This window comes from Onychomys torridus, chromosome 14 (assembly GCF_903995425.1).
Source record: "Onychomys torridus chromosome 14, mOncTor1.1, whole genome shotgun sequence".
Classification (NCBI taxonomy): Eukaryota; Metazoa; Chordata; class Mammalia; order Rodentia; family Cricetidae; genus Onychomys; species Onychomys torridus.
Genome location: NC_050456.1, coordinates 46,941,175 through 46,966,052, shown reverse-complemented (window position 1 = coordinate 46,966,052; position 24,878 = coordinate 46,941,175). Strand labels below are relative to the sequence as shown.

Here is a 24,878-nt window from a genome sequence, read left to right as displayed (position 1 = left end):
CACAAATTCTGTTCTCCGGCTCAGTCTGGTACATTTGGTACATTTGGTTTGGGGAGAAATGATATCATTATATCATTTGGTCAGAGGGTTTGGTGCAAATCACTAGGCTTTTATTTCCATGTGGTTTCTGACAATCCTTTATCCAACCTATATTTCCTTATATTACAGCGTTTAGGGAAAAAAAAAACTGATATCTAGCCATCAGAACTCATATTTCATGAATTTCTGCCACATTCTACTAGATAAAGAAGATAGAAGGGTTAGACTGTGAAAATCAAGTCTACCTCTTAATTGGAGTAGTTCTTAAGAGTTTATGGTTATTTAAGCTACCATACCATATATATTTTGCACCAAATATATATGTTGAGTGAAAATTTTGTTTCTGAACTTTTTGAATATGAAGAGGAAAGAAAAGTTAAACTACTCATAATAAAAAGAATTAAGTATGAACACCAATTTGTTGCTTAAAATTTACTTACTTTTAAAAACAATATCTATAAATTATAAATAAATGAAACATTATAAAATAATGAAAAGGAGACAAAGAAAAGACCATGAGGCCTCAAACCTACAAAAAGGCAACCCTAAACTTCAGACAACTAAGGAATGCTGAGAGTTGGAAATGTATATGTATATCCATGGAATAACAGTTAATGAAAAAAATAGGCCATAAATTTAAAAGAGAGCAAGGAGAGGTATATGGTTGGTTTGGAGGGAGGAAAGGGAGGGGGAGAAATGATTTCATTATATTATAATCTCAAAAATAAAATAAAATGAGCTGGAGAGATAGCTTAGAGGTTAAGTGTACTGCCAGCTCTTCCAGAGATCCTGAGTTAATTCTCAGCAACCACATGGTGGCTCACAACCATTTGTAATGAGATCTGGTGCCCTCTTCTGGCCTGCAGATATACATTCAGGCAGAACACTGAACATAATAAATAAATTAAAAAATAAAATAAAATAAAAAACTTTCCCCTCTTGTTCTTTATGCCTAAGTAATAGATTAGTGTTTGATACTAGTTTTTCTCTTTCAATAGTCTTTTATTTTACTCAAAATGCCTTTATGTTTTAGTTCGATAATTCCTATAATTTATTTATCTATTTACTTAATTTGTGTGCATGTTTTATCCTCATACATGCCTTTAGTAAAATGATTTTTCTTTGTTGTAGTGGTACAGTTTCAAGTACTAATAGTTTTGGGTGTCATATGCTTTAAAACACTGAAAAATTCAAAACCACAAATAGCCAATAGACAATAATTGGAAACTATTAGTATTAGAGTGATAGTATCTTTACTATTTATTATATTAGTGTGACAATGTTGTATTCTATTTAAAACAAGATCTTGATCTCTATTCTGGGTTACTAGTGGAACAGGAAGGCTAATTGTTCCAGTTTGTACTATTTTTCTTATATATGCTCAGAAAAAATTCTCATGTTTATTTAGCATCAATTATATCATACCACTACTCCTATTATCAAAGTCCTATATTGATTTTTCAAGTCAACAAAACATTAAAAGTTAAAATAGTCTATATTTTTAATTGTTTATATTTCCCTGGGTAGTGTTTCTTTAGCAATATTTCTTACATTTTGTAAAAATTCTACCAATTAAATTATTTCCTGTGGCTTAGGACATTAACTTTTTAAAAAAGTTTCTTATTAAGTATACTAACCAGTATATTTATAAAAATTAGTTTACTATTCTTCAAGTTTAACAAGTAACTTACTTTAGTAACAACTGCCTGTCCTTACAGCCAGAATCAACATTTCTTTTATACTACCAGAACAGGGATCTTAGATTTCTTCATCATCATATATTCTGTTATAAAATAAGTTATACTAATTCATTGCTTTCCCATCAACTCAGAAGCTCTGCAAGAAAAGAAACAGCCAGTAGCTATTTCATATCTCAGAAAGAGAGAGAGAGAGGGGGGAAGGCTACTAGTAACTGCAAGTCATACAGATTGAGAGGACCCAGACACCTCCTGTTCTGGGACAAAGGAAGTCAAACTGAGATTGACTATTAGCTTTTCTGGCTTTTCACATGGAGGCCAAGTTTTTAACCACACTATAGGCATCATTATGGTATTTATTATGCTCCACATAGTGAAATTTTATCTAAAAAACAACAACAGGAGAATCACAAAGACGACACTTAGGAGCTCTGCATCAAGAACTGTAATTAGGGGTTGGGGATTTAGCTCAGTGGTAGAGCGTTTGCCTAGCAAGCGCAAGGCTCTGGGTTCGATCCTCAGCTCAAAGAAAAAAAAAAAAAAGAACTGTAATCAAAGAGCAAAGACTAAAGCAAGACATTTCCCTAGCATCCTAAATATAAGGACTTTAGAGTGCTATGCCAGGAACCTGGGCATAGAGTTAGTTTCTCTCTGTGTGTCTCTCACCTCTCCTAATTGTGTATTTGTATGTATCCTACAATACAACAGTATCATAATTATTGTCTCAATATACAGGTTAAAAAAAGTGGTATTTGCTTTACTACATTTCTACCTCCCAGCAAGATACTTAGCAAAAAGTAGTCATAGACTTCCAAGAGTTATGACAAAGCCTAGATTAATACTTATTGAAAAATTAAATATATACATCATAAAGAAGACATTAATTTCAACAGTTGTTCTCTGAAACAGAAATGGAAGAGACTCTGAAGAAGCCTTTCCTATCAGTGGGAAAATAAAGATAAAACTTAAAAATGATGCTGGGGCAAGTGGAAAAAGGCTAAAATTATGTCTTTAATATGCTTAGCAGCAAAGCAATACGTAAATGAACAAAAGTTTAAATGAAAAAAAGGTGAAAATGGTATGAAAACAAAAATGCTAATATAATGTTTAAATAGTAGCTGGTAATTGTTTCTACTCTTGGAATAGCACACCCTTCTGAATTTACTGCTTATTGTATTGCAAAAATTATCAATGTTACTAATTTCCTTTTATAATAGGCATTACTTGCAAAAATACTTAGAATTTGATTACAAATCGCAGCTCTGCCCAATGGCACTGTAACTGACCTAAGCATATACATTTCACATGAAAGAATTGGATTGTTAGTGAAGACAGTTAACAGAACATAGTTGATAGAACTCTTAGACTAGCTATCACAGTATTAATATTTTAAGTAATATACTGTATTAATAAGAAATTTGCTAAGATAAAATACTTTACTGAAGTTTTTCACTAATAGTCAAAGGTGATCTTCCAGATTTAAGTATTCTGAGCATTTCCTTTTAAAACACTTAATATAAAAATGGTATTACTTGATAAAATACGTGTTATTTTAAAAATGGTGAGGACTCACACCATACAACAGAGCCCATGTGGGAGGTTTTTTGACGGGAAGGGAAAGAAGGGGCAGAGAAGGGGGCAGAGATTGGTACCTGGGGACAAGAGTGAAGGAAGAGAAAGAAAACAGATGGGTGATGGGTAAGGCCCGCCTTTTATAAGGAAATGTAGCAAATGTGCACAAGGGGTACTCTTAATGACTGCAGCTGAGGATATGTCCTGTCAGGAACCTAAGGGTAGACCAGTACAGATGCCTAAATGCTAACAATACAATTTTCTCTTCATCTTGGTAATTGAATTCTTTCAGAATGTTTTATTGAACCACGAAATATTTACCTACTAACTGTAGCTGAAAGTGAAAGAGCTAACTCATTAAAATTAGGAATGTTGCTCAGTAAAGACACTTTTAAGAGAGTAAAAACAGGAAGGATAATGGAAGTACGTATGTGCTATGTATCATAGGACTTATATCCAGGGCATGCTAGGTACACTTGCTAATAAATGAGGGCACGGCAGATAAACAAATGTTTACAGAGAGGGCTAACAGGTATATGTGGTAACATTTTGTTTGTACTCTAGCAAATAAAATTTGCCTTAAGATCAGTGGACAAGCCAGCCACTAGAATAAATAGGCTAGGCAGTGGTGGTGCACACCTTTAATCCTAGCACTTGGGAAGCAGTAGCAGAGATCATCTGGATCTCTGTGAGTTCAAGGCCACCCTAGACTGAATGAGATTAATCCTATCTAAAAGAGAAACAGAACCAGGCAACGGTGGCACACACCTTTAATCTCAGCATTTGAGATCTCATGCCTTTGCTACCAGTATTTGGGAAGCACATATACCATTAATCCCAGCACTAGGAAGGAAGTATATGGCTGGGTGGAGAAAGGCATATAAGATGGAAGGAGACAGCATTTTAGGCTGAGGACTTAGGGGCATTCAGTCAGGGGATTCATGGTGACAAGATCTTTGATTTTTGGCTGAGGAGTTGGTGAGGTGAGAAGTAGCTGCAGCTTGTTTTCAGATCTTTCAGCATTTACCCCAATATCTGGCTCTGGGTTTTTATTATAAGACCAATTAGGATTCGAGTTACAGGTATATAATAAATGAAGATATGCAAATGGTCAAGAAGAACATATACAATGATACTCAACAGGTTTACTCACTACTGTTATAATATAAAGCAAACTAAAATTCTCAGAAAAGGTTTAAGAGAATGCAGATTGCTCTATTCACCTGGGAAAATTCCGGTTCTAGTAAGGAAAATTCATTTGTGTGAAATATTCCTTTGCATTGTAAGAATATATGCCACCGTGACTTGTTTAATAAACAAGCTGACTTAGCCTTAGCCAATAGCTGAACAGGATAAAGTTAGGTGGGAAAGCCAAAGCGAGAAGCGAGGAAATCAAAGGAGTCACAAGCAGACTCAGAGAGAAGCAAGATGGGCACGTGGTACTGAGAAAAGTTGCCACGCCACATGGTGAAGCATAGATAAGAAATATGGGTTAATTTAAAATGTAAGAGTTAGCTGGTAACAAGCTGGAGCTATTGGCTGAGCATTTGTAATTAATATAAGCCTCAGTGTGTTTATTTGAGAGCAGCTGTTGGGAAAGGAAAAATCTGCTGACACATTTGCATATTCTCTAATTTAGTATTTCTGGGTCTTATTTATTCTGTTCACTAGGTGCAAATCCAATGAGAATGCATATATGTACATCAACAGGCATGCAAGAATATTACATCACTATTATTAGATTATTCACAATAGCATATAGTTCAAAACAACTTAAATGTTTTCTTTCCAACAATAGAATGGATAATCAAATTGTTCTATACTAACGAAAAGATAGCACTCATTTGGTGTATATGAACTCCAAAAAGATCCATCCATTTGCCTGCAAACCTCATGATGTCAATGTTCTGCTGAGTAGTGTTCCATTGTGTATATGTACCATATTTTCTTTATCCATTCTTCAGCTGAAGGGCATCTAGGTTCTTTCCAGGTTCTGGCTACTCCAAACAATGCTGATATGAACATAGCTGAGCAAATGCCCTTGTGGTGTGATTGAGCATCCATGGGTATATGCCCAAGAGTGCTACAGCTGGGTCATGGGGGAGATGGATTCCCAATTTTCTAAGGAAGCACCATATTTATTTCCAAAGTGGCTGTACAAGCTTGCATTCCCACCAGCAGTGGAGAAGAGTTCCCCTTGCTCCACATCCTCTCTAGCATAAGCTGTCTTCTGTGTTTTTGATCTTAGCCACTCTGACAGTTGTAAGGTGGTATCTCAGAGTCGTTTTGATTTGCATTTCCCGGATAATTAGGGATGTTGAGCAATTCCTTAAATGTCTTTCAGCCATTTGAATTTCCTCTGTGGAGAATTCTGTTTAGTTCTATATCCCATTTCTTAATTGGACTGTTGGGCATTTTGATGTCTAATTTCTTGAGTTCTTTATATATTCTGGATATCAGCCCTCTGTCAGATGTGGGGACCTTTTCCCATTCTGTAGGCTGTTGTTTTGTCTTGTTGACCATTTCCTCTGCTCTACAAAAGCTTCTCAGTTTCAACAGGTCCCATTGATTGATTGTTTCTCTCAGTGTCTGTGCTACTGGTGTTATATTTAGAAAGTGATCTCCGGTGCCAATGCATGCAAGACTACTTCCTACTTTCTCTTCTATCAGGTTCAGAGTAACTGGATTTATGTTGAGGTCTTTGATCCACTTGGACTTAAGTTTTGTGCATGGTGACAGATATGGATCTATTTGCAGCCTTTCACACATTGACATCCAGTTATGCCAGCACCATTTGTTGAAGATGCTTTCTTTTTTCCATTGTACATTTTTGGCTTTGTCAAAAATTATATGTTCATAGGTGTCAGGGTCTTCAATTCGATTCCATTGGTCCACATGTCAAGTTTTTATGCTAGTACCAAGCTGCTTTTATTACGGTAGCTCTATAGTAGAGCTTGAGGTCGGGGATTGTGATGCCTCCAGAGGTTGTTTTGTTGTATAGGATTCTTTTGGCTATCCTGGGTTTTTTGTTTTTCCATATGAAGTTGAGTATTATTCTTTCCAGATCTGTGAAGAATTGTGTTGGTAATTTGATGGGAATTGCGTTGAATCTGTAGATTGCTTTTGGTAAGATTGCCATTTTTACTATGTTAATCCCGCCTCTCTATGAGCATAGGAGATCTAACCATTTTCTGACATCTTCTTCAATTTCTTTTTTCAGGGACTTAAAGTTCTTGTCATATAGGTCCTTCACATGCTTAGTTAGAGTAACCCCAAGGTATTTTATAACATTTGTGGCTATTGTAAAGGGTGATGTATCTCTGATTTCCTTCTCAGCCTGTTTGTCTATTGTATATAGGAGGGCTACTGATTTTTTTGAGTTGATCTTGTATCCTGCTATGTTGCTGAAGGTTTTTATTAGCTGTATCAGTTCCTTGGTTGAATTTTTGGGGTCACTCATGTATACTATCATGTCATCTGCAAATAGGAAAAGCTTGACTTCTTCCTTTCCAATTTGTATCCCCTTAATCTCCTTATGTTGTCTCATAGCTCTGGCTTGAACTTCAATTACTCTCTTGAATAAGTAGGGGGAGAGGGGATAGCCTTGCCTTGTTCCTGATTTTAGTGGTATTGCTTTGAGTTTCTCTCCATTTAATTTGATGTTGGCTGTTGGCTTGCTGTAGATTACCTTTATTATGTTTAGGTAGTTCCCTGTATTCCTGATCGCTCCAAGACCTTTATCATGAAGGGGTGTTGGATTTTGTCAAAAGGCTTTTCTGCATCTAGTGAGATGATCATGTGGTTTTTTTCTTTGAGTTTGTTTATATGGTTACACTGACGGACTTTTGTATGTTGAACCATCCTTGCATCCCTGGGATGAAGCCTACTTGATCATGGTGGATAATTGTTTTGATGTATTCTTGGAGTCTCTTTGCCAGAATTTCATTGAGTATTTTTGCATCAATATTCATGAAGGAGATCAGTCTGTAGATCTCTTTCTTTGTTGCATCTTTGGTTTAGGAATCAGGGTAATTGTAGCCTCATAGAATGAGTTTGGTAATATACCTTCTGCTTCTATCGTGTGGAACAATTTAAAGAGTATTGGTATTAAGTCTTTGAAGATCTGGTAGAATTCTGCAGTGAAACCATCTGATCCTGGGCTTTTATTGGTTGGGAGACTTTTAATGACTGATTCTATTTCCTTAGGGGTTATTGGACTATTTAAATGGTTTATCTGGTCTTGATTTAACTTAGGTATGTGGTACCTATCCAGAAAAGTATCCATTTCTTTTAGATTTTGCAGTTTTGTGGAGTAGAGGTTTTTGAAGTATGACCTGATGATTCTCTGGATTTCCTCATTGTCTGTTGTTAGGTCCCCCTTTTCATTTCTGATTTTGTTAATTTGGATGCTCTCTCTGTATCTTTTGGTTAGTTTGGATAAGGGCTTGTCTATCTTGCTGATCTTCTCAAAGAACCAACTCTTTGTTTCATTAATCCTTTGTATTGTTCTCTTTATTTCTATTTTATTGATTTCAGCTCTCAATTTGATAATTTCCTGGCATCTGTTCCTCCTGGGAGACTTTGCTTCTTCCTGTTCAAGGGCTTTCAGGTGTGCTGTCAAGTCACTACTGTGAGATTTCTCCAGCTTCTTTATGTCCTGAGTGAGGTAACTCAATCTCAGAAGGACAAACATGGTATGAACTCACTCATAGGAGGTTACTAGATTGCTACACAACTCCAGGGAGGCTTCCTAGAAAACAAGACCCTAGGGAAGACACAGGGATCACCCAATGACAGAGAAATGGATGAGATCTACATGAACAACCTGGACGACAGGGGGAGTAATGAAGGGCAAGTTTTGAGGTAAAGAAAGCTTAGGGGAGCAGGAGATCCCAGCTGGATCAAGAACAGAAAGGGAGAATGAGGAATAACAGACCATGATAAATGATGACCTCATGAGAACAGGAATAGGCAGAGTGCTCAAGAGGTCTCCAGAAATCCACAATGATACATCCTCTGTAGACTGCTGGCAATGGTGGAGAGAAAGCCTGATCTGACCTAGGCTAGTGATCAGATGGCCAAACACCCTACCAGTTGAGCTGGAACTCTCATCCAATAACTGATGGAAGTGGATGCAGAGATCCTCGGCCAGGCCCCTGGTGGAGCTCCAGGAGTCCAATTGTCCAGAAAGAGGAGAGACTGTAAGAGCGTGAATTGTTGAGGCCAAGATTGGAAAAAGCAAAGGGACAAATAGCCAAACGAATGGAAGCACATGAATTATGAACCAAAGGCTGTGGAGACCACAGCTGGATCAGGCCCTCTGGATAAGTGAGACAATTGAATAGCTTGAACTGCTTGGGAGGCATCCAGGCTGTGGGACCAGGACCTGTCCTTAGTGCATGAGCTGGCTGTTTGGAACCTGGGGCTTACACAGGGACACTTTGCTCAGCCTGGAAGGAGGGGACTGGACCTGCCTGTACTGAATCCATCAGGTTTAAATGAATCCCCAGGGGTGCCTTGATCCTGGAGGACATGGGAATGGAGGAGAGGGGTTGAGGGGAAGGTGGGGGTGAGTACAGGAGGGGGAGGACGGGATCCCATGGCTGATAATGTAAAATTAAAACACAAATATAATAATAATAATAATAATAATAATAAAAATAATAAAATAACATGAGTTACAGAAAAGTGAAGCTAAAAAATTAGTCAAACAGATAAAGGTAATTCATGGTGTTGACTTCAGAACAGTAAACACTTTTGGATGAGGTAAGGAGTAGTAATTAGTAATGGGGTTCAGAAAGCTTTTACTTATGCTGATAATGAGCTATTTCTTTTATTATTGTTATTTATTTTTCTTTTCATACATGTTCAGTTTATTGCCCCTCAATCCCTATTTCAGGTTCTTTCTGGTAAGCTGGCTGGGTTAATTTCTTCTTTTTAATAAAGTGAAAATCAACATCCTCTTGTTTGATTACCACCCCAACCACAATTGTTTCAGAGAGTATGCTTAGACTTGATTTTCCCCACATGCAAGATAGCAATTCCTTGTAAAGGCCTTTGGAGAAAGCTGTACTTCTGGATTGTTTCTCTGTCTGGACAAAAACCTCTTTCTTCTGTCCAAAATACTAAGTAGGGATAGTAGTTCTTTGTCTTCTGAGCTAACCTTTAGTATCTTCATGCTCTTGCCCTGTGAAAATGCTGTTTTAGGTGTGACTGAGGCCACAGAATTCTAGCATTACTGCATCTAAACCAGGGATCTAATCCTATGAGTGAGGGGTATATAGAGGAAGGGAAACTTTCTTTTATTATAAACTGACCAGATACTTAGCCTCCACAAGATGGAGTTGAAGATACAAGAAATGATGGAAGAATGTCTTAGAGAAATAAATAACCTTTAAATGGAGAGAAATTCCCATACTCTAGGTCACACCTTCCCAGAGGAAAGTGACCATTAGACTGAATCAGGGTGAATGAATGATTAAGCTGTAGTTGAAGTGTTACAGAGTCTGTTTTACTTTATATATAGTTTCTTTACATAAATATATTTATTATTTTGCAATAAACTCTTAAAGCAATAAGTATATACTTGAAATGATTCTTGTTAAATAATTTATATCAATTATGATTGTGTTGTTGAGGAATGAATAGTTTGAGAGTTCCTCATGTTGCATTTGCTAAAAAATTTACTAATAATTCATTTTTAAATTATCTTATAATTCTATTATATTAAAATAAGAGTAGAATATAAATTAGAGAAAAAAATCTGTGCATATACATAAAATATTGAGAGCTATACGCCATTTATTGTGGGAAGCAGTAACAGGAGATGACTAAAAACATCTACAAAAGAAATTACAAACAACTATGAGAAAAGTTAAATAGCTTTACTAACAGACAAATGACACTTCTAAATGTAAACTTGTCGACATTTTTGTTTCTTAATTGTATATAAATTTAAAGTATGGTTATATAAATTTCAGGTTAGTATTAAAAATTATTTTAAGTAGTTGAAGATCTTCAGGTAATTATAAAAAATAGAGAAACCACAAATACAACTTTCAACTAGTAAAAATAACTTGTATAACTTTAATAGATAATTACAAGCAAAAGTAAATAATGATATACTCTTCCAACCTTATTTAGACCATACTGATTTTTATATAAATGTATGTTTACTTCTATATTATGTTGCTGTAACCACAACCACAGTCAAGATATGTAAGAGTTACATAAAAAAAAATTTGTCATGCTATTTTAAAAATGATTTTAAAAACAATTATGTGTTTCTGTGTATCTGTGTGAGGTTACCTTTAAAAAAAAAAAAAAAGAATGCAAATGTCTGGTGAGGTCAGAAGAGGCCACTGAGTTCCATGGAGCAGAAGGTAAAAATGGTTGCAAGCAGTCCAATATGGGTGTTAGGAAACAAACATGGGTCTTCTGCAAGATCAATTCATGCTCTTAACCACTTATCCATCTCTCCAGGCATTTGTGCTATACATTTACATACACAGCAACCTTTGTTTCTATTTCCATCTCCAAGACTATACTTTTGTCATTTCAAGGATTCCAAACATAATCTTTGAAACCAGGCTCTTCCGCACCACCCATTCAGCTTGATCTTAAAATCAATTCATCTGTAGTTCATTATTTCTACTTTGGATATGTCAATATTATTTCACGATATGAATATAAAAACCCTTTGTTTAGTTATTCACCTATTAAAGAGCATTTACTTTCCTGTGTTGGGTTTTTGCAAAGAAAGCCAGTGGAATAATCACATACAGTTTATGCATGAGCATAGGGTTTCATTCCTTGGAATAAATGCTAAATAAATAATGCAACATGTCACAGCATAATGACTTTGTAAGGAAATGATCCATAATTTAAAGAGTAGCTCCATAATTCTATATTCTAACAATGTGTGAGTGTCTGGCTTCTCTACATCCTCTCCAGTAGGAAGTGCTATCATTTTATGACATTCATTTCCCAAGTGTGTAATAAAACCACATTGTTATTTTGATTTGTATTCACTTAACAGCTAATGAAATTCAACAACTTTTCATGTGTTTGTCATTATGTCTGTTGTCTTAAATAAAATCTCTATGTCTTTTGACCATTTTCTAAATATTTTATTAATTCAGAGTTTAAGAGTTTCTTTATTCTGGTTAAAACCCTTTACTAAGATGTGGTTTACAAATAACTTCTACATAGGTGCATCCTGTCTTTACATTGTCTCACATGTTCTTTGTAGAAAAGAATTTAATTGTGGACGCTTTTCAATACAGAAGAATTTCACTGCATGGATACTTTGGGTGCTGAGTCCTGGTACACTCCATTTAGACCTAGGTGTTAGTGGTCCAGATGACACTTTTTATAGGTATACTTCTAACTTCTAATTGTATATTTTGAGTTCATTTTGTCATAAAGTTTAAAGTTAGGGTAAAGGTTGTGTTTTATATTGCTGGCTATGGTTATCTAATGATGCCTTCTCTTTTTAATTTGTAAGAATTTTTTAAAAATTATTATACAAAGTGTTAGGTTTCATCATAGTATTTTAAAGCATTGTTTTTGTTGATCCTTCTCTCTAAATATGCTATCCTATTCATCTGACCCCTTGTATCCTTTTACCTCCAGTAGCTTCATTTCCATTTTTATGTACATGTATCCTATTGCCCCTCCCACTACCTCCACACCTTTTTTTTCCTTCTCATGGTTCTCTAACTTCATGCAAGCATCACTTATTATTAAAAACACATTTTAAAAAATTTTATTTTTATTAGTGTTCATACGCGCGCACGTGTGTGTGTGTGTGTGTGTGTGTGTGTGTGTGTGTGTGTGTGTGACATTTACCTAGGGGGCCAGAAGAGGTCGGTGAACCCCTGGAACTAGAGTTACAGGTTGTAGTAGGCCAACTGACATCGGGGCTGGGAACTGAACTCAGATCCTCTGCAAGAGCATCAAGCATTCTGAAACGCTAAGTCATTTCTCCAAGCTCCAAACACTTGGCTGAATTGAGGCATCTATCATTAAGATCATGGTTATTAGTTTTAGCTTACTGATTAAAAGTATAGTTTTATTAGTTTTGGTCTAGTATACATCAAATAATTGTCACTTTGTCATATATACTACAAATGAAGCTTATTAAATGAAATGAACATAGTGTAAGATTCTTCGTGGATTCTCTATTCTGCTCGTTGATCTACATGTCTAATTTTTTTGAACTTTATAATTTTGAATACTGTACTTAGTTTATATAATTAAGTAAAGTTAGTCAGCTTAATTAATTTTTCCAAAAGGTTCTATCCCTTTACATATAATTTTACAACAAATTTATATAATTTTAAAAACCTATAAAAATTCAAAAAAATATGTGAAAATTATAGGTTACAATTTTGGGGAAATTAACATTACTATGTTGAATCTTTCCATCTCTGGATGTGGTATATCTCTCCAATTTTTTATATGTATTTATTTTTATTTTATGTAACTGAGTGTTTTGCCTGCACGTTTGACTGTGTACGATGTACTTTATTGTTGTGCATAGAGGCCAGAAGAGAAATCAGATTCTCTGCAACTGAAGTTATAGATTATAGATGATAAAACCACCACATGAATTCTAGGAACGGAATCTGGGTCCTCTGCAAGAATCATATGTGCTGTTATTGATGGAGTCATCTCTCCTGCCCCTATTATTTCTCCATTTCTTTAAATATGTTATGTATTTAGCATTTTGTGGTTTTCAGCATATATGTAATCTTTTTGTTTGTTTTCAAGACATGGTCTCTCTGTACATCCTTGGCTGGCCTAGAATTTGCTTCTGTAGTGCTGGGAGTAAAGGCATGTCATCTTAAGTAAACATATAGCCATTTTATTTTCTCTGGAGAGATTGTAGGTTGTGCTGCTTGGAATATCAGATTTCAACATTTGTTGTTGGAAGTGCATGAAAGATAATTTCTTTTTTCCTCTGGTGTTGTATTTCACAAATGAACTAAAATTACTTCTTAGTACACTTTTATATATACACAGTTGAGTAATAGGAAAACAGGGATTGCTTTTCTTCTTAATTTGTAATATGTCAGGCTTTTAACTCTTCTTGCCTTACCATGCTATTTAGAGTTTCTGGTATTGAACTGAATAAAGACAGCAAGAGATGAAATGCTTATTTTATTCCTAGCCATAGGGTAAAAATATTCATCCTCTCACCATCAAATGGTACCCTGAGGTTTTGGCTTGTCTTCTTCCTCTTTTTCTCTCTGTACTCTCTTAATAGGAGAAGAAATTTCTTCTTCATTCCTTCTTTGCAGAATGTTCTCATCATGAAAGGGTTTGGGATTACATTAATACCCTTTCTTCAAAAATTCTGTGAATAAATTTTGTCAGTTTTAGGCTTGTTTATATGGCAGATTATATAGTTATTTTCTAAAGCTAATTTAGCATATTTCAAATCTTAACTGGTCAAGATGTATAAATATTTTCATACATTGTTAGCTTTCATTAATAATCTCTTATTAACAAATTGAAGTTAATGAGACATAGGAGTGGTCTGCTATGTTCTTTGTTTTAACTTTGTTTCTGTGGCTTATGTATTAGGATTATACCAGTTTCGTAAAATGGAATGAGAAATATTTTCCCTTGCTATCTCTCTGATATGATTTGAGGGCGCTCCAATGGTTCATGTGTTGGAGGCTTGCTCTTCAGTATGGTGATTTGGAGGTGGTGATGTGAACATTAAAGATGTAGGGTATTGGGGATAATAATTAGGTCATACAATATGTTGGCCATACAAGGGATTAAAGTAGTTCTACAGGGATTAGATTGGTCATGGGCACTAGTGAAAAATCTATTATTATTCTGTTAAATGAACACAGCAATAAAATGACCCCTGATGCCACACTGCTCAACCAATAGGTCAGTGTATCACTCAGCCCTCGTCAGAGCAGGTTCTTCTTACAGTAGATGGTGATTAACAGAGACCCACAACTGTACATTATGCAGAGAATGAGAGACTGAGCATTCAAGCCTAAATGGGATGTCTTTACTAAATCCCTCCACTCAAGGCTCAGGGATTTATGAGGAAGAAGAGGTAGAAAGACTGCAAGAGCTAGAGAGTGATGACTTCAAGATAACAGGGAGATACTCATAAACTCAAAGGGACAAAGACAGCACATACAATACCTATACAAGTTCACACCACACAAAATCTCATCACAGAAATGGAAAATGGACAAAGTCCCACCAATAACCGGGAAACTATTTCTAATTGATAATTGCTAGGAAAGAAAAAAAATGTGGTATATCAACCACATTCCAGGGTAGGCCCCATGCCCAGGTGGTATTGATCAACACTAACAAGACTCCATTTTGTGTGCACATTCACTTTTTGCTTTGCTATTTTTTATTTTATTGATTTTTATTTTTTGTTGAGGAGAGTGAAGGTAGGGAGATAATATATAAAGTTGGGTACACAGGGAGGTGAGGAGGATCTCAGAAGAATATGATCAAACTATATTTTATGAAAAAAATTGTGCTCAGTAGAAAAGTCTTTATATGACTGTTTATAAAAGTAGTTATTAGGGGATGGTGAATTATTTTTCATGAAAGTAATTTATAAGAACACATTCAGGGGCTGGAGAGATGGCTCAGAGGTTAAGAGCATCTCGTCCAGAGGTCCTGAGTTCAATTCCCAGCAACCACGTGGTGACTCACAATCATCTGTAATGAGATCTGTTGCCTTCTTCTGGCATACAGGCATACATGCAGGCAGAACACTGTGTACATAATAAATACATAAATCTTAAAAAAAATCCAAACCTTGAATTGTCCTTTGGCTTCTTATTTTGACATAAGATTGCTTCCTCATAAGAGACTCACACAATAGCATGAACCATCAATTATGGCACCTTCAAGAAACTCAGACTGATAGAGGAATAATGTTTTACAATCTACAAACTGCCAGTTTATTGTTTTTTTTAAAATACATAATGTGGCTTACATCGGTATTTCATTATAGTAGTAAAAACAAGATGATACATTCCCTAATTATGAGGGAAGAGATAAAAATTAATGATGATTACCCTAATACTTTTGTTAAAGTGTCTAATACAATGATCTAGGGATAAAGATTTCCTTTTTTGTTTGTTTGTTTTGGTTTAAGATTTTTGAAGACAGGTTCTTTCTATGAAGCACAAGTCAGCTTAGATCTTAACTATGTAGCACAGGCTGGTCTCAAGTTAATGATTTTTCTGAATTTGCTTTATGAACACTGCATTTTAGACGTGCTATCATGCTGAACTTTTTCGTCAATAATTTTATTTCTTCAGCACCAAAAGGAGTACAAACTATCACCTTCTTAGTTCATGTTGTTTAATTTTGGAAGCTGTGAGTTTTGAGAAATTGGTCTGTTTCTTACAAACCTAACTTGTGGCCGGAAGGTTTTTACAATATTCTCTATGTGTTAATTTAAAAAAAATAAGAATCTGTTTTGCTAATCCTTATTTTATTCCTGAGAATGGTAACTGTGCCTTTTCTGTCTATCTTTGTCAGCTTCTGAAGTCTATCAATGCTAGCAAGATGTTCAAGAAACAAGCATTTATTTCATGGCTATTCTCTACTGTTTTCAGTTTTTATCTCATTCCTTCCTTCTGCTTTTTTTGTTTGTTTGTTTGAGACAGGGGTTCTCTGTGTAGCTTTGGAGCCTGTCCTGAAACTCACTCTGAAGTCCAGGCTGGCCTCGAACTCACAGAGATCCGCCTGTCTCTGCCTCCCGAGTGCTGGGATTAAGGACGTGTGCCACCACCGCCCCTCTTCTTTGAATATAGTTTGTTCATTATTTTTATGGTTTCTAGAGAGGAACTTGGGCTACTGATGAGAACTTATTTTTAAAAAAAGATTTTTATTTTTTAAGTGCATGAGTGCTTTGCCTGTGTTATGTATATGGATCACATGTTTACCTGGTGCCTGAGGAAACTAAAAGAAGTTGCAGATCTACTAGAGTTATGTGTATAGAGTTATATATATGGAACTAGGATATATATGTTGTTGGCTAACATGTGAGTGCTTTGAACTAAATCCAGGTCTTTGCAAGAGTGGTGCATTCTATGAACTGCTGTGACATCTCTCCAGCCTGTTTCCTTCTTTTTTAATGTAAGCATTTAGGATTATAGATTGGCCTCACAAAGCTAGGTGAGTGAGTGGCACAGGCCAGACATCCCGGCTACTAGAACAGCTGAGTCAGGAGGCTCTCTAGTATAAAGCAAACCTTGAAAACTTAGTGAGACTTTGTCTCAAACTAAAATAGTCTCACCCATGGCAAAAACATACCAACAAAGATTAAACAAAACTCATAAGTTGTCCTCTCAGTCCTCTTTAGTTACCTTACAGATTTCATAAATTATAATTGTATTTTCATTTTTATTTTGCTGTTATGATTATCTAAAATTTCCTTTGAGTTATATACTTTGATCTATGAATTATTTAAAACAGTGTCTTGTAATTCCCACATGTTGACATCTGTCCTTATTTTTGTTATTAGTTCTATGTTGATTCTACTAAGATCTAAGGACATACACTACATATTTTTTAATGTTGATTGTGATTTGTCTTGTGACACTAGGTATGGTCTTGTAAAATGATAGTGAATGCTTAAAAAGAAAGCGTATTGTTTAATTTTACTTCAATAATTTATATGTCCATTTTTGATGCATATAAATTTTCAGCTCCAATATTTCTCTACTGGATTGAGCCTTCTATGTAACAGAATGTCAATTTTGACTCCAGTAATTTCTTTGAAGTCTATTTGGGCAGATGTCCACATATTCCTTCTGGCTTGCCTTCCCTTACATAAATGTTTATATAGTGTATGTTTTTTCCAAGCTTTCAGTTTATACCTATATAATTTTAAAATAACTTTCTTCATTAATGAAATCATTATGAAAATGTTCAAATTGTGTCACACTACTTCTAATTATGGTGATATATGGCTTACTCTTTATATGAGGTGATTGTGGATATCTTAAAGTTTAAAATTGATGTTGTGTAATTAAATTTCTCTTTGAATACCGTTTCTTTATTGCCTTACTATTATTGTTCACTTACGCCTTTATCAGATTTCCATCTCTATTTGTAATACTTTGAATATGTTATCTTGTACATTTTTCTTAATGGGTTCTCTGGATACTGCTACATACAAATGTAATTTTCAGTGTACCATGTTGACAATGTACCATTTCGGGTGACATGTAGAAAACTTACTTCTATTTAGGTAATTTTATATTTCCATGTTTTAAATACAAATGTGCTAAATAAATATTCTACTTCTAAGGAATATCAAATCATATGACCTTACATTTATTTCAGCCTTCATATATGGTTTTCAAAGACCCATGAGTCTACTTTACCCACTCAACTTCCTTCCTGAAGATTTTAAGCCTTTTGTTGTTATTTCCTTTTCTCTGGAGAATGTATATAGCTATTCTTTCAAAGTAAACTATATAATAAAAGAATTTTAATTTTCTATTATTTAAATATATCTATATTGCCTATTCATTCCTATAGCATATTTAGACACACAGAATTTGTGATTGAAAGTTCTTCTTTGCAGTATTTGAAAAATATGCCACTTCCTTCCTTTATACATTTTTTTCCCTGAACCATGGGGATATTTAGTCCATATCTGTGCATGGTGTTGATTTACAAATGTATTAAACTGCATTATTAATTTCTGAACGTGAACAAATATGAATAAACAGGCATGAAATCAAACGTGAGAAATGTTTTTGATATATAAACTATATATACTTTTTCATTTACAGGCTTAGAAAATGCTGTCTAGATTTTATTTCTTTTGTTTGCTCTTCAATCCAAACTAATATTTTAAATACACAATTTGAAAGCAAAACAACAATCCATCAGAACAAAAGTCATCCCTAGGTACAAAGTAAACATATACACTTTAGAACTATGAACCAATAGCTGAGGAGCCCCCAACTGGATCAGGCCCTCTGGATAATTGAGACAGTCGATTAGCTTGAACTGTCTGGGAGGCACCCAGGCAGTGGGACTGGGACCTGCCCTTAGTGCATGAGCTGGCTATTTGGAACCTGGGGCCTATGCAGGGACACTTTGCTCAGCCTAGGTAAAGGGAGGAGGGGACTGGACATACCTCCACTGAATCTACCAGGCTGAGCTGAATCCCCAGAGGAGTCCTTGCCCTGGAGGAGGTGGGAATGGGGGGTGGGCTAGGTGGAGGGCGGGAGGAGGGAAGGTAGGGGAATCTGTGGCTGATATGTAAAATTAAATTAAATTATAAAATAAAGAAATATACACACTTTAGATCTCAGTTTAGAAAATATCATTCAGGATCTTAAGAGCCCATTGTTTCTTAAGCAGTTGGTAACAGTAAGAGAAGGCAGCTGGGTGGTGGTGGTCGTGCATGACTTTAATCCTAGCACCAAGGAGGCAGAGGCAGGTGGATCTCTATGAATTCAAGGCCAGCCCTGGCATATAGAGAAAGTTCCAGAATAGCCAGGGCTATTACACAGAGAAAGCAGTTATCAATAAATGAAACAAAATAACAACAACAAAAAGTTTTAAGAGTTATTCTACCAACACATTTGAAAACATTTTTATGCCTCAATGCTCAACTCCATTCAGTTACATGCCATATGCTTTAAGAAATCACCTAATATAACTCATAATTCTAAAATCAGACAAAACAAAATAAAACCTTCACAAAAATTTAAAACCCCTTACAAGAGTCAACTTTTCTGTAAATTAGTTAAATACAAATCTATTGCTTCTATGCATATCTTCTCTAGGTTGTCTTTAGCCCACTTACTGTTATTGCCTAATATAACTTTACATGTTGATTCTATTTACTAGCATGACCTCAACTAACTGCTATATGATTACAAATCCTAATGTCCATCATAGGATTCTTCTCTGCTTGATCTAGACTGACTTATCTGATGAATCCTAATATTCCTGAAATTCTTCTTTCTTTTGGCTTTTTGAGAGAGGGTTTCTCTGTGTTAATAGTCCTGGCTGTCCTGGAACTCGCTTTGAAGACCAGGATGGTCTAAAACTCACAGAGATCCTCCTGCTTCTGCCTCCTGGGTTCTGGGACTAAAGGCCTGCAACCATTACACACAGCTAAATTTGTCTTTTCTTTTCCTTGAGAGACTCAGATCTCGTTATATAGTCTGGTTGCTTAGAATTTGATGTGCAGATCATGCTGGCCCCAAACTTGTGATGATCCTTTTGACTCTTGATTGCCAACTACTGGGATTTCGGGCTTGCCTCAATCACCTTATCTCTTTTATATGGTGCTAGAGATTGGATTCAGAGCTCTGTGAAGCTAAACAAGCACTCTCCGAACCGAGCCACATCCTGGCCCCTCTTTTTCTTTTTAATGCTAGAACAAATGTATAGCATTATTTCCTGCAGACAGCATACAGTATAAGAGGTGACATATTGAAACCAATAGTTTCTCACATAATAATGAGTTCAAATTACTTAAAATTAATAAACAATTAAAGACTGATTACAAAATTTTCAACTTATTGAAGTTGATGTTGAAAAGTTCAATCAAATTAAGCATTATAGATCGAGATTTTTATATATCAATCACAAGATTAGTAAAAACTTACAGGGAGAGGAATATTAAAATGATAATCCATTATATATATTAATGCTTGCATAAACTATGTCTTATATTTTCAATAAATCACATGGGGAGGTTTTTAAAAATATATTTAACTTTTGCCCCAGAACTTTATTGCAAACATTAGATAAAATTTGATGGTGATTCTGTAATATGCATGCATTTTTAACTTGAGTAATTAGGAGTTTAATAATATCTTAACATACCAATAGATTCAATGACATTTAAGAGGTAACAATTTTCCCCTCAGCTCCTAAATAAAATGCTAAGCCTCGGTAGGCATGAAAATTTCATACTATACCTTGATTTCTTCTATTTCATCTGGTACTATCTTGTATGCTGATATAGTCCCACCCAACCTGAAATAAGGAGAAGAAAATATTCTTAAAACCAGAAACAGTGTAAAAACATATGAATGATATATGCCATTAGCATTAAAGTGCCACCAGAAATCTTCCAAGACCTACCTCAGTAGTCATGGGGAAAACATTTTTGTTGCATTTTCCCATTTCTTAGTTTAGAAGAGACAGACAACAAATGACTACCCAAAGAGGAAACATGCCATTGGATTTTTATTCTGAATTAAACTTCCATTATTGATGGTTTTAATAATGCTGAAGCTGTCACATTTATTGCTGGATTCTATCACAACATATATCAAGAACTAAGAGCAAACCTGTTTTTATTTGCTTAATTAATAAACTTGATTTCTTGAAATAGTGTTTCTGAAAATAGAACACAAAGTGAAGTTAACGTATCCTGCTCTAAGCACATTTCCTAGTTTCCCAATAATTATCATATTATACTTGTGTGGTATAATTGTCCCAACTAATAAATCAACATTGATTTTGCTTAATCTTTTAAAAACAGAGAGTCTAAGAGACGAATGTGTCCAGCACTATCAAAGAGAAAGAGAAAACAAATTGTGAGTTATAGTTTTAGACCTAATATTTAAATTTAAATAATTTCAAAACAGAAAGCTTTAAAGACATTATCATTATAAAAATAGATTTTATAGTTTTTTCTTTTTAACAATTCTTTATACTTAAAAGTTAAATAAAATTAACACATGCAGCAATTGTTACATAAATGGGATAAAGTATATAAACAATTCTAATTTGTTATAAAAACAATTCAAAGATGCTATGGTGAAAATGGTTGATAAGGGAAGAAAAATACAAAGTTTCAATGCTATGATCAACCTAAACCCTTTTATAGAAACAATTCATTTTTCTCATGATTACTGTTAAAAAGCACCTTCGATACCTAAATCTGCTCCTATAAAGATGGAAGAAAGTAACTTTCCAGATAAGTACTTATCTAACTTCAAACAAAGGGAATGGTTTTGACCATTAAAAAGGTGAGGCAAACCAGGTATGACATGGCTGTTACAGTTTGGTCTACAGAGTGAGTTCCAGGACACTCAGGGCTGTTACACAGAGAAACCCTGTCTTAAAAAACCAAAAATACCAAAAACCAAACACACACAAAAACCAAAAAAAAAACAGGAAGGAAGGAAGGAAGGAAGGAAGGAAGGAAGGAAGGAAGGAAGGAAGGAAGGAAGGAAGGGAGAGAGAGAGGGAGGGAGGGAGGGAAGGAAGAAGGGAGGGAGGGAGGGAGAACGGAAACAGTATAAATGCTGAAGGAGAATATTCAGTAGATAGAAGCAATTCAGAAAACACAAGGAAACAGCTAAGTAATAAACAACTTCTTATTTTCCACCTACTTCCTGAATACAACCAAAAATAGTGGTTTTCACCTCTGAACTAACTTCTGAAATGGTATTTCCATCTCCATGGCATCATTAAACACAGATACATTCTAAATACCCTTAGTTTTAAGATGGTATTAGTATCAGTTTCTTTACCAAGCCTTAGGTCACAAAATGACTTACTCCAGATTTTATTACATAAACTGTCCATCTTACTAATGAAGAAAGAATAAATGCTAAAATAAGTATATAAAAAGTATTATAGATTGGCAGTCACACTGATAATAATACCTTCAATACTACAAGTAGTACAGAAGTCTCCCTTATCTGGAGTACACAGGACTACAAGTATTTCATATCTCCTATTTTTTGATTTTGTAATATTCCATATACATAACTTAGAGATGGGACCCAATTCTAAATAACCATTGATAGTAAAAGTACTTTTATTTATTTATGATGATGTGTGTCACCATGGGCCAAGGGTCATAAAGTGGTCAAAAGACAACTTGCCAGTGTCAGTTTTATCCTTCTACAATGCAGGTTCCAAGGTAAAACTTGGATTGTCAGGCTTGGTGGCAGATACCTTTATCTGCTCTGTCATCTGACTGGCCCTGGGTTTTATACACACACCTCTTGGGTAATTTTTTAACATATCTTTGTTGTGCCTGCAAGAAGTCATGTGGAATTTTCACTTAAGGCATCTTGTTGATGTTCAAAAGATTTCAGAATTTATAGCATATCAGGTCTCAGGATTTCAGACTAGAGATGCTCAACTTGTATTCATTTAATATGTGCAAATCATTGTATCAGAGTTTAAATTTATTTTATCATTTAATTCTTAGAATTTACAGGAACTATTATGAAAAGTGTGAAAATGTTCACAAGCTTTAACTGGAGCATTTACTCCATATAAAAAAGTGGGCTTCATCATGACACTGTCATACATTTATATATGTAGATATAGGTTTCATTGTGAAATTGTCATCCAGTAAAATTAGTATACTTGGCTGAGCCACTACCTACTGTGCCCCCATTGCCTGGGTTCACTTCCTATTTGCAAAAAGCAGCCCACCTATTTCCATGCCTTATTACTTTATTCTGTATGGCAGAAAACATAAAATACTTGTCTTTTTAAATTTGGCTTGTTTTTTCAAACATGATCTCCTGTTTAATCTACTTTCTTTCAAATGATATAATTCTGTTGTTCTTATGGATGAATAATATTTCATTATTTGTACACTTTCTATTCTAGAAAATGCAGCATTTTCTATTCATTTATATACTGAATGTCATCTACACAGGTTCAATGACTTAACTACTGTGAATAGCACAGCAACAAATGTGTTATCTCCATCATATGTTGACTATGATTCCTTTGGGTACATAACCAGTGTCTTACTACTTCAATATTTACTGAGTACATTCAGCATTATATTATTCAAGCAGTCTGAATTAAAGAATAGTAAAAGTTTTCAACCTATTGTGTCAATGCGTGCCATGAATAAAATGAAATGGAGTAGAAATTGAATGAAATTCGTTATAAAGCTAGTTTTAGCAGTTTTCTACAAGAAACTATGATTAGGAACCACATTTTCTACACACTGTATCCAGCCTATCACATCCATAAAATACTTCCATGGGCATCACAGTGTAGTGTATGAGGAAAATCATCACAAGTGTCAGACACAGTCCTAGCTCAAGTTAATTCCGTTTTAACATTCGATTGTACCATCTGATGACACCATATCTTCATGAAGCTGGGTTTTCTATAGTTAACTGATACAAACAAAAAAAGCAAGTAATATAAGAAAATCAATGTTGAATAGAACAAGAGTAGTGGTGGTGTCCAATGTGATTCTAAGCTTTTAGATCTGTATGTAGCCCAAAAGGTATTTCCATCTTGTTATAATTGTGGCTAGGAATAAATTAAAATAATAATTCTTCTTTGAAATAAAATGTTGATTCTTCAAGCAGCTGCTTACTTATTAGAATATAAAACTTACTTAGAGAACTATCTGTAGCACCTCTAGATTTAGGGGTACTGTGAAATACTTTGAGATTGTAAAGTTGAGAAACTCCTCATAAGACATTAAAATATTTTTCAAAGATAATTTCAATCATCTTGTGATTTTCTGAAGACAGATACGGTCGAGTATCCAGGCGCGGCGCCGTAGATGTTGTATGCCTAAGGGTGGTGCTGGGAAAAGAACCGGGTCTTTGGAAGAAGCACCATGCTCTTATTGTTGGCCATCACTATACATTCCCACCCTGTGGTTTATTTTTTTAATCAATGAGCTACACTACATTCATATTAATAGCAACTAAGTAATGAATGATGATAGGTCAAAATATAGAATATAGAAATTTAAAAATTACAATTAGTGTGTGAGTGCTGTGTGTGTGTCTTGGCATCTGTGGGTAAATGCTTCCTATGAGTTGTGGACTCAGGAGAACAGCTTGTAGAACTTGCTCTCTCCACCAACTGGAATTGAACTCATGTCCTGAAGCTTACAGCAAGCGTTTACTGCTAAGCCATCTAGCCAGCCTCGCAATTCTTCAAAGAATGACATTCACTGGTTAGTTTCTGTACTAGCAGACCTTGCCTTGAAGTCACAGAAAGCCAGTTCAAACAAGCTTATGCAAAACTCATAAGCAACATCTTTCTAGGATGAGATTTTACAGGGCATACTTTATCTCAAAAGTCAGAATCTGGGCCTGATCAAATTGTCCACACTTTGTGGGAACATTACGATTGACCATCAATATGGCACTTATCATTGTCAATCAAAGATGGATTAACATACCATGAGTCTCTTCCTCTCTTCTCTCTCTCCTCCTCCTCACTCTCCCCCTCCCTGCTCCCATTCTCTGATTTCCTTGCTTCTCTCACTTTGGATCAGTCTGGCAAGAACCAAAATAGGATTAAACATTGATTCAGAGAAATAGTGAAATCTTCTAAACTTTATACAGAATCCTGAAGTTTTGCTGGCAAGCCTGGGGACTGTGCATCATCTTGGTCAAAGACCAAAGGAGGGTAGCCCATGAGCGAACACTACTTTCTCCTTATGACAGGCGCCTCACCCTTGCATGGATGTTGCGGGCGCCCTAAAGTCTTGATGAGTCGCGGGCCTGCTGCTGCAAGAGAGCATCTGAGCTTACCCTGTCCTCTGCGTCTGCGCAGTAGCACTGCCTCCTT

General features: G+C 35.3%; 1 protein-coding gene across 21 annotated transcripts in view; it reads right to left on the bottom strand.

The window, feature by feature from the left end:
* Gphn (gephyrin) overlaps positions 1 to 24,878 on the bottom strand; it is a 396,859-nt gene that overhangs the window by 261,926 nt on the left and 110,055 nt on the right. For all 21 annotated transcript variants that reach the window (XM_036205531.1, XM_036205519.1, XM_036205528.1 and 18 more), the window contains exon 3: positions 20,270 to 20,327. In XM_036205531.1, the coding sequence (XP_036061424.1) occupies positions 20,270 to 20,327 (58 nt within the window). The remainder of the gene's footprint in view (positions 1 to 20,269; positions 20,328 to 24,878) is intronic.